This window comes from Phalaenopsis equestris, unplaced genomic scaffold, assembly GCF_001263595.1.
Source record: "Phalaenopsis equestris unplaced genomic scaffold, ASM126359v1 Scaffold000761, whole genome shotgun sequence".
In the NCBI taxonomy this organism is placed as follows: domain Eukaryota; kingdom Viridiplantae; phylum Streptophyta; class Magnoliopsida; order Asparagales; family Orchidaceae; genus Phalaenopsis; species Phalaenopsis equestris.
In genome coordinates, this window is record NW_018165201.1 from 3259173 (window position 1) to 3270822 (window position 11650).

At 37.3% G+C, this 11650-nt stretch overlaps 1 protein-coding gene across 1 annotated transcript; it reads right to left on the bottom strand.

Moving 5' to 3' along the window:
- Positions 1 to 800: 800 nt before the first annotated feature.
- Positions 801 to 11412, bottom strand: LOC110030965 (delta(24)-sterol reductase-like). Its single transcript, XM_020733970.1, has 3 exons — positions 11243 to 11412; positions 3749 to 5002; positions 801 to 1482 (listed from the first exon to the last, which is right to left on the bottom strand). Exons 2-3 carry the CDS (start codon positions 4985 to 4987, stop codon positions 1039 to 1041), a joined length of 1683 nt encoding a protein of 560 aa, XP_020589629.1. The 5' UTR covers positions 4988 to 5002; positions 11243 to 11412; the 3' UTR covers positions 801 to 1038.
- Positions 11413 to 11650: the final 238 nt, after the last annotated feature.

The window sequence follows — 11650 nt, forward strand, 5'->3', positions numbered from 1 at the left end:
TGTGAATTCCATTAATACAATATTTAATTTCTATGGGGAAATGTCAATAAGCAAATGCCAAAGAGTAATATAATGTTTTACAAGAGAGAACTATTGAAGTAATATAATAATATGCATATAACATGCATGATGTGGTACATAATGACAAGTGGATGTCAATAAGCAAATGCACAGAGTAATGTGCCCAAGTCGGGCACAAGTAACCGCTATGAGTACATGAGGACATATGATCACAGGTGCACGCTACAGTGTTGGTGCCAGTGCCGTAGTTCAAGACACATGCAATGATGCAACAATCAAGTGAGGTTAGTCGATCGGTCAATTAGGTCGATGGCGGATGATCGATCAATGGTTCGGGGGTGGCCGATCGGACCATGTCAACGGAAAAATGGTCAATCGATTGATCGGGTCAGAAGCAGCCAATTAATCAAGTCGAAGGGCAAGTGGTCGATCGGGACGGTGGAGGGCAAAAAATATAAAAAAGTTGCTTAATACAAATGCTTATGTAAGTAATAAAAAGAGGCATGTGCACACATACCACTCATCTCCTATGTACTTACATCAATCACCTAAACTTTTATTTTTTTACATTTATACCACCAAAATCATTCATGTCATAAAAAGTGCCACGTTTTGAACTTTGAAAAAAAAAGTCCACCTTTTCATGCGTAAAAAAGGTGTAGATATGTAAATACAAAAAAATTGAGTGGTATGCATATGAATCTTTCTAATAAAAAATGTCAACCGAATCAGGAGAGCAAAACTAAAGCAGATAAGCAGAACCAAACAAAGCTTAGTAGTAGTTCCAACAATCTTTCAAAGATATCAACAAAATGAACGGTTAGATTCCACTGCGATAAAACATGAAACAGGAAAAACGAAAGCTCAAAATCACTCCCTCCATACAAGACCAGAAACGCCTCGAAACAAACAAGAAAACGCCATCGATAAAGGGATAAAACCTGCAGCTCTTAGGGATAAATGATAACAACTCACCGTTAAGTTTAGAATTTACTCCTTTGACATTAGCAGATCAATTTATGCCACTTCAGCATCTGCAGATTCGAGGATGGCTGCCTCGGCTTCTCGAACCTCCTTCTCGGTCTTCCTGCCTTTCTTAGACTTGTAGTAGACGCTCATAAAGGTTCCCACGGCTCCATATTTCCTGCGGCATTGCTCATACAGGCCTCCATCAAACATCCTCCAGAAATCCTTCTCACTGAGTTCGGAAACTGCATACTGGGGTTGGAAGCCATGGTTCTCAATCATCCACTGTTCAAGATGATGGACGGCCTCCGAGCCATTGTATTCCTCACCTCTGAGGACAGGTCCCGGAGCATAGTATACACCAATGTCGGTGAACATTTGAGCATAGCTCGTGTCTCCCTGCCTGTGGTGGTGCTCAAAGCCCGGCTCTGGAAACACCGCGGTTTTAACTGGGAGTTTGAAGAGGCGATGAGGACAGAGCCAGATGGGATAAACCTGGATATAGATTTGAATTCAAAAAATAATAATAATAATAATAATAATAATAATTAACATTAATTAAACTCAGACATGATAACAATCATGTTAGTTTGGAATTGATGCATAATTAATGACATTTCGGAGATCATTTTTGGTTTATAAGGTGTTAGTTCACAATCATTGCATGCATTGGTGAATTCTTTGATATCATTTTGGGCCTGTAGAAGTAATTATTATTACTATTATTATTGTCATTATTATTTTTTCTATAAAAGCTTGATGCAATAGATGCCTTGATGGCACATGGGGTATGAGAAAAGTTTTATCAAAGAAGACGGAGCACCAAGAGATTGTGTAGGACGGGCCTAAGAATATTCATGGTAGTTGTGTCAAGGGTAAATTATGAGAAAATAGCAATGTTTTCATTTAAGATAGTTATGAACAATCAATAACTCGGAGCAAGATCCATAAACATGTGCGACAGTAAAATGAATAGAAACCATAATAGAAAATACATAGATGGCAAATTTTGATTTGCCAAGCCATGCTTCATTAATAATAAATTTAATCATGGCATTTTCTAAGGTGAGAAGAGGTTTGCAATTGAGCAACAACAAACAAATTGGTTTGTTGTCATTAGAGATAACTACCAAGAATTGAAGAATAGCCTACATATAAATTTTGATCAAAGCTAGAATAGAAAGAACTTCAGTCAAAAGAGCAATAACTTTTTTCTAAGGGCCTGTCTAAAATTGGGTCAACATAGAAAGAAGTCAAACAAAAGAGTGAAAATGTTTTCTAAGGGCCTGTCTATGATTTTGAAGAATGCGACACAATTGGCATCGATGTGACAGCCCATTAGTTAATAATTGAGTGGTAAGAAAATGGCAAATGACCTTAGTCATATCATAGCTTCCATGTTAAGTGTGAATGAAAAGAGTGGATGTGCTATGAATTTATGTGAAACCTTGTGTTTTGCAGCAACCTAATCCCTCATAGGTTGAGAAATGTTTAATTAAATGATCCAGATGTTTGGTGGGTGCGGGCTCACTGCTAGTGACTTACTCCTAGACTAACAATCCTTCGAAGAAACTTCACCATTTTCTTGTGCGAAAGAATATAATTGGAGCCAACTAGAGTACTGGCGAAAAAATGAATGGTAGTTTTTAGAACTGAGCAAAATTTATGAGTTTTTGATGGAATTCAAAGGGGCATCAATTCTATGATTGCCGAGTACTTGAGAGCAAGATTGTAGATGAATAAGCAAGGGCATAAAAAGTAGTCATACACCAAATTATAGTTCTGCAAATAGAGTTTTGAGGCACATAAATCAAGTCACCGACCTATCTTATCCACTAATGGGATTCAAGCACTTGAAGGAGGGCTCCCTTGGGATCTTGATATCTTGAAAAAAAAGAAGCCATGAATGATATACAAAAAAGGGCAACCTGGTAGGGCAAGTGGAAAAACACAACCGCAAGAAAATAATTTGTCTAAACTTTGTGACAGTGCTGATGAGTGATAGCAAATTCTGATTGAAAATAAGGGCAAGTTGCAATCAATGGTAGAAGGTGATAGGAGAGTCAATGCAATCACAAGAAGTCAATAGCAGGCTTGCTATGATCGAGCAATCACTATTTCACCATCATGATAGAGAGACTATAATGGTACCAACAATGCATGGGATAGACAATGATCAACATAAGGGAAGTTGAAAATCAAAGCAATCGCAAGAAAAATGGGCCTTAATAGTGGCAGATTATGATAATCGAGAAGATCATAATGGTGTTAGAAACACTTGGCTTCTAGAAAAATTTAACACTATTTTGGCTATAATATTATGATATAAATAACGAAAAGCTGGAGAAATTTTTCTCTACTTCTTGATGAACATACACATATAAAAGGTCTATTTTAAAGAAAAAATGAAGCAAAAAAGGATAACAAAATATTCTACATAGTGATAGAATATCATACTAATGAATCATTTCTATTAAGGGGTTCAAACACTTCGTAAAGTATTTGTAGTAATGTGAACACTGCATGAAATTGTAATGGGAAAACCTGCAAGAGCGCGATGGAAACACATGAATGAGCATAATAAAACATCAAATCATGTCGAGGAAAGTTCTTAAACAAGGTTAAGATTTAATGAACTGCATGGGGCACTGCCTAAGAAAAAAAAGATAAGCCATTATCGTGATAGCTTACCAAGAAGATAGGGATCATAATTAGGCACAAACTATATGAGGTTAAGGAAAATTGTTAGGCAAAGAATTACCTCCATTTCTCGGTGAACAAATTCAAGAGCCTCACCAACTTTGTATAGAGGAACCAACAAATCTTGTATCACGTGCCTATCATGATAGTAATTCCTAATAGTGTCACCCTGTGTAGCCTTAAGTAGTGAAACCTTTGGAGGCATGATCCAACCAAGAAGCCACCTGAACCACCATTGATCGGCAAATGGCAATATAAGCTTTCCCTCCCAATAAATACATCTTGTGTGCCTGTGATAATATTCCCTGGTTGGAATGTACTCAACAAACTCACCCTTCTTTAGTGCTTTCTGGGCATGTTGGTAAAACCAAGGCTTAAACCACCATCCTTGGTTGTTGATTACGTTTCCTTTTTTCTTTGCCTCTTCCTTAGAAGCATATACTCCAGTCATGAATACAGCTTCTGTAGGAGTGTATATCATCCCCTCAACAAAATCAGGAATCTTTGATTGGTCTCCATCCCTTGGTGCAAAAGAATCCGCATATGCCTGTGCAAGTTCTTTCAAGTTTCCTCTTGCTGGTTTGTAAGTTAACTTCATGTACTCTTTAACAGGTATGAGCTTAATCTCTGCAGAAACCATAAGCCCAAGTGTTCCTTGAGACCATGGAATAGCATAGAAAAGGTCAGAGTACTCGTTATCTTTTGTTGCCGTGACAACACGCCCATCAGCAAGCACAACTTCCAAAGCAACTACAGTATCAGAGAACAGGCCATATATATGAGAGCTTCCTTCTATGCCATAGCCATTGATTAGACCACCCACCGTGAGATCATCAAGCTCAGCAACGACAGCAAGAGCTAAATTCATGGGAACAGTAGCTCTTGTAATTTGGCCCATATTAACAAGAGGCTCCACCTTGGCAACCATCCTCTCTTTATCAATCTCGATTATATTTCTAAATGCTGAAAGATCAACCTCAAAATGCCTAGCACGTTTATAATCAACATTTCTCATGCCCACTGCTATATACGGCTTTCTGGCAGTGCACACAAGGCCATCTTTTGTGGGATTTCTCTGCTTGATACGATCCACAACTTTCTTAACATTTTCTTCGTGTTCTTTCTGTCGTCTTTTATCTGATTTCATTGCAGATTTTACATCGCCTATGTAAGTAAGAAAGTAGAGAGTGAAAGAAATTGGGAGGACAACAAAGATAACAACTATCCATCGGAAATGAACCAAAAAATCCACAAATTCCTTCTTCCTTTTCGGTCGAAGGGGTGCCCGAAGATCAGACATAGTTGGTTCTTTATGCTGAGGAGATGAAAAGGATTAAATATGTAAGCTCAAGCAACACTTATTTGATAAAGGCATTCAGTAGAAATAGTACACAGATGAAAATAATAACCAATCAGACAGTTAAAAATATATAGCGGTTAAAAATGAGACTAATAAGATAAAATGGAAGAACCAGCGACACAGAAAGATTAAACCAGAAAATATTTATACCGCTAATCTCTGATACCCAAGAAAAAATTTTAGAAATAAAATATTTTCTATAAACATTTACATGTAACAGTCAGATGCTTATTCATGCCACAAATTTCAATAATAAACTAGCATGAAATAAAATAAAATATCAAAAATTGTCATCCTAGAAGGGAAAAGACAATAAAAGACAAATGAAAGAATTTGAAAAGGGTAAATGAATTTATATTGTTAGGATTTTATTCAATAGTTTAGTCAATATAACAACATTTAAATAGATAATTTTTAAGAAAAAAAATTACATGAAATTGAATTTTTGGATTGTTATGGAAAGTAATAAATCTGAACCTTGAATATAATGAAGCTTGTATATAAAAAAATTTAATATTAGACAACCTAATTAGAAGAGATCTTATTAGAGGAACTTTTCTATATTAGAATTAATCATAATCTAGAGAGTTAGGAGTGGTTATATATATATATATATATAGTTGGGAGTGTGTATATATATGTAATATATGTTCTCAATTGTAAATAAGAAAAAAAGTAAGTTTTCCCATCACATGGCATCAGAACCTCGTCAAATAGTTCCCATCTTAGCGTCATTGTTAGTCTTCAACATTAGCCTCCTTAGTCTAGATCACGAGACTTCTACTCAGCAATATGGCTAAGCGTCAAAGGTGTATCGAGCTTTGTCTTCGTCATCAATCGGAGCCATTTGTGCTTCAACTTCCTCCGTGTATACATGATTAGGGCGTCGACAAAGCTATAATATGTTTTGGTTGTCGTCGTCTTGTCTTCTTCGATCCAATCCGTCTCCTTAAGTCAATTTCATTGGTTGCCACGTTCAACTGCTTTGTTCGACTTAATTGGTGTAGCCAATTCATTTATTTGGGTTCATTATGTTGCTTATTATTGCCTTTTCATCAGTGGTTGCTGAATTGTTCGTCACCAGGTGATTTATCACCTAGTGCTTTGACCGCTATTTTGACACGTCCTTCAACACTAAATGGCATCATTTAAAACTGTTCAACAAAAAATCTTGTGAATAGTTTGGTTTCATCTATGGCTAAGATTACGAACGAGAAGTTAAATGATATCAATTATTTTTACTAGAATAAAACTGTGAGACTCTACCTAAGAAATATCTCATAAGATAATTATCTCATTGATAATCCCCAATTAAGATGAATTCAAATTATTCCGAGAGGATGAGAGTTGATGCCCAGCTTTTGATACAGATACGGAACTCCATCGAACTGGATCAATCTGGTCATAGCACTAATTGTGATTGTGCTACAAAAGCAAATGAGGAATTGACAATTGTGTTTTTTTTGGAAGAAAAAATATTTCTCAAACTTTTGATGTATGAAAAGAGTTCTATCGAGTTGAATAACATAGTCAATCACTTAACACTTAAACGTGTTTATGAAGAACTGAATGTCTTGTTGGACTTGAGTACCGATGTTTAGATTCAGTAGGCTCGAAGACAACAAATGATTATTATGAGTTTTCTAGCAGATAGAGTGGAAAGGGAAGAAATGACTTATTCCCCGTCTGGGTCATACTCGCCATCTTCGATCCCATCTCCTAATTCCTCATTTAACTTGTCGTCCTCTCTAGAATTCAAATAAAGCTTTTAAAGGGATGAGGGTCGGTCATCCATCTCCTTTCTATGTTCAACATAGCATAGATATAAGAGCCCTGACGCTCGTACGTGGTCTTCAAACTCTTCCGTCAAAAGTTCCAATTGCTCCTTCAAATCGTCTAACTCACCTTCCAACGCAATGTTATGGGAGTTTCTCCCTTAGCTCATCAAGAAATTTAGCTTCTTCCTCAAACTGTTTTGCCTACACTCAAAAGGAAGCAAGAAGCCAGCTTGCGCCTTCAACTTTTATCTGCAACTCCTTTTCTTTAAGAAAAATTTATAACTTCTTAGCCTTGGAAATAGTCCATTTCAGCTTGCATATTCTCTACAAAACCAGCATTGTGATGCATATTAGGTGCATCCCCACTGCTAAGCTACCGCCAGACTCTTTATCATAGGAGCATGCAGTTGAGATCTTCCTACCCTTTCGGCCAACTAATCCAAGGGCTATAGTAGGAAGAGTCTCTCGGAGTAGTCCATCGCACTCAACCAAAGCAAGTTTAAATCTACTAGTACGCAAGTTCATGTCTTATTGATTAAGGAGATACAACCTCCCATATCGACTTCCTCTTATGAGGGTCAGGTGCAAGTGCACCTGAGGATGTGGCAGCAGCATCTGCCTTCTCCATTTCCTCTACTTCGAGTAAACTACAGTAGGTACCTGCTCAGCTGCTCCTGCAACACAACCTTTTCTTTGCCTAGGACACTGGTATGAAAACTTGGGGAACTAGGATCTATTCTCGAATCACTATTCTAACTTCCCTTTTGGGACATCCTATCTCCTTGGGAGTTTTGTGAGAGGAATCATATCATCCTCATCTTGGTCTACAACAATAACAGGTGTGTCAACAGCTCAATCCTAACCTTCTCCTGCAGTTTTTACTGCCAACAAAATTGAAGTATTAGAAGCCTCAATATCTCCATCTAGAATGTTTGCTTCAACAGGTTCCCAATCTCTCGGTCCTCCTTTGAGATGTCATTGTGCCCTCCCTGAAGTAAAAAGCTTAATGCTTAAAACAACTGTCGAAGAATTATTCAGAGAATATCGTTATGCAAGTAAGATTAATATGCACCAAAAAAAACCACTTTCACCTATTGTGAAAAACTCAACATCAACATTCACATCATTTAACATGCTATAACTCTAATGTTTCAGGGGCTTGTTCTATGATTGGCAGTGCCATACAACCAATAAAAAACTGAGGGGCTGTAAGAATCATCCAAGCACTCATGCAAAGGACAAAACAAAATTTCTTTCAATCAGGAATCTTGCCCTGCAAGCCCAACATTATTACCTTCAAGGGAAAAACTAGTGTCATCCTGCCCTTAGGCCGTAGCAAGTTGTAAAAAACGTTCATCAACCAATACAATTGTCTGTCTTCGATACAAAATTACTGACTACCGAGTTTGGGTGAATCTGTGCAAGAACCAAGACATCCACTAACTCTTTGCATAGAGAAATATGAAGGTCAAGCCTGAACCGGTATTGGTAGCAGCATACCTGGTATGGAAGTATAGTATTTGGAATCTCAAACTCCTGAGGTAGTAGAAGAACTTAGGAATCTCCAAAGATACAATCCATTTGTATCATGGAGAAAGCTTCCTTAATAATAATCCATCGGACATCTTCAAAGCAAGGAAATTTTTCTTATTGTCATCCATAATGGTGGCAACCATATCTGCCTCTGAGTTGGAATCCCCTAAGTTCGCTATGATTGCAAAAAAAAATCTCAAGAAAACTAGAGAAGCTAGAGCACGACACAAAAATGCTAAAGCAAAAAAGAAAGAATCACGAAAGGGTAAAGAATTAGAATCGTTTAAACCGTTGTATAATCGTGAGGGTAAAAATAAAAATACAACCCAAAAATAAAAGGTAAGAAGTAGTAAGATATATAAAAATTGTGAAGTCACTTCATAATCTTCACAATTAATAAGTCATCATCACAAAGGTATTTTGCCCGTGCCTTAGCATCAAAGACTATATGGGCTATCTTTTGGGGGGAAAAATTAAAATTTTTCACATTATATGTCAAGTATAAAAAAATTTAAAGGAAAATACAATCATAGTCTTTCATAAAATAAACCTAAATCTTGATTATTTATATCGTTCAAATTGATTATTTCAGATTACAAAAACCTCTTCACGACTAATTGCCTTCTTGAATTAAACGGTCCATATTGGAGCAATGCAACTCGTTGACAAAAAAACAGCAACGTTGACTTTACTTATTCTAACTCTTTACGATTCTCCCATTTCTCTAGAAAATCTCTTGCCAGTTTATCCTTCAAAGAAAGGTCGTGATCCTTGGCTTTCTTTCGGTGCATATCGATCGACTTGCCTTCAAGATGCATTATCTTTTATGATCAATAGTTCATCCCAAACTTCAGTGAGCTCCTCCAGAGCTCATTCAAGCTTCTCAATGGTCTTCTCAACTCCTGGCGAATTGACAACAACTCTTCCCTCAGCTGATGTATATGATTCAGAAGGTTAACATTATAAAGACTCAGCGAGGTGGTTCTATGTTCTTCCACCAATGACATATTCTCAGCAATGGTCATTGGTTCCTCCTCCAAGGACAATCCTGCAGAAACAATGACTCTCATTTCCATGATTTTATCTCTATCCTTCATCAACTCCACAGTTCGATCTTCTACTGCTTGAGTATCTTTCATAATGAGAACATTAAGAATAGTCACATAATCCAATCATTGACAGAAAGATTTCTCTACAGAAGAAAAACTAGGTTTCATAAGCATAGAACCACAAAAAACCAAAAAAGATGAAAGAAATCAACACATACTCACCAGGACTCAACTTTAGGAGCATGATTATGTTAGAACCCTTTTAGCAATTTAGAGAATCCAAAATTTATGATCCAGCACCCACTTTCAGAAGAACAATTGTCGGTTCCCAGAGAATAGAATCCAAGACTGGTGGCACTGACATTTTTTTTTTAATCATTTCATTCATATTGGTTTTAATACCATATTCAGTGTTGCAACACTCCCCGTAGGGCTGTCCGATATTACTTTCACTTTGACGGGCTTTAAACTCTCTACACCACCATTCTTTCCTTTCAAATCATGGGAACTTTCACAATGCTTCCCTCTCTTCAACCTTCATTTCACGATCGCTCTCAACTGTTACTCCGAAATATCCATCTCTTCCATAGAGGCCTTTTACATTCGGAGCAGGTTTAGAGCAGGAAAGGATTCTCGAAAATAAAGGAAAGAAGTATGAGACCAAAACCTCACAAAAATGAAGCCCTTCATTCATTTTCTTTGCGCCAAACTTGGATAAAGCATCACAGGAGCAGCAACGATCGTGCGAAGAGCTTATTGAGACTTACGCGTTTAAGTTAGATTCCTACATTGCTCACTTACTAAAGCCTACATTTAAGGTAAAACGGGGAAGAAATGGGATTTATGATTTTGTAGGCCTTAGTTAAAGTTATCTTTTTTCATAGCTTGGCAGGATTTAAGTCAAATTATGTTATCAGTCATTCCCTAAAAGCATTACATCAAACTAAAAGATTAAACCAAAAAACAAAAGCAATCTAAATGGTAAATATGAAGTGTTGGTCCGGAAACCCATCCATACATCGAAGGGAGAGAAAATTGGTAACAGAGACCTTGAAACCGAAAACCCATCCAGCTCTAAGTCAAAGTATTAGCGAGTAAAGGTGGCTCAGAACCCATGGGCATGGAAAAAAATTGCGTATGTCAATCGTACGCAGAGATGTGTACGTAATAGGCTACAGGGGCGTTATACGGGAGTTATATGGGGTTACAAGCGTGTTATAACTTCCTTGTAAATTTCGTGTAACTCACCTGTAACCCGCGTTTTTATTTTATCCATTGGGGTTACAAGATTACACGGGAGTTACACGGGAGTTACAACGGGGTTATAACCCCTTGTAATCCCCGTGTACCCTTTTACGTACGTAACTCCTGCGTACGCTTGACGTGAGCAATTTTTTTTCCATGGGCATGCCATACAATACTTTTTATAAAGGTGACTGACCAAACATCTCGAAGAGATCAAAGCTCATATTTTCAAACGCGATGCCGTGTTCTGAATAAATGCTGTTTGATTTCAAGATTTAGCCAACACATAATCAGGATTTATGCTAAATCTTGTCAAACATTTTTTAGCCACAAACAAGGTTAATGTTAAACCTACCCAAAAGGGTTTAAGCTGAATCAACCCATCAACATTAATGCTAAATATCACCTACCTCTAAACTCCTAATTTAAGCGGTTTACACCAGAGATTCACCAAATATAAACTACTATTATTTACAAAATCCTACTTGAATTAAATCCAAACTGCTTTATAACAAGGAGAAAAAAAAAAGTGACGAAACTAAGCAGAAAACAATCCGACATTAGTAGCAGCGCAAGGTTTTACACCATACCTGAACCGATCTTCACAGAAACCGCCTTGTCGATTGCTCTACACTCGCAATCCTGCGTCCGTCGGAGTGAAATCTCCAGCTACCACCGTCGGCGATCCTTCTGTAATGGACGTGTGGTGCGGTTGAGAGTGACTGGTGTTTTTAAAGCCCCGAAGGGTTTAGCCAGACTGGAAACCACATTAACTCTTGACTACGATAATGTTACATATATGCCAGTTGAACGTGGCACCCAATCAGATCCACTGAAATACATCGTACGGTTACTATATAAGAATGACTCAGTAGTGCCAACTCGACTTCTAACTAAACATTTACTTTAATAGTGGTGTGCTAAATAATGTGATTTCTTGTGCTTTCATGCCTAAATGGGACGAATTTTAACAACCTTAAATTAAATTAAATTTAATT

What these genes read in the sequence shown, in the direction of transcription:
- LOC110030965 (XM_020733970.1), bottom strand. Translation starts at nt 4,987, where the DNA reads ATGTCTGATCTTCGGGCACCCCTTCGACCGAAAAGGAAGAAGGAATTT. An exon ending in TTGTTCACCGAGAAATGGAG is followed by an intron (nt 1,483 to 3,748) that starts GTAATTCTTTGC and finishes ATCTATATCCAG; the next exon opens with GTTTATCCCATCTGGCTCTG.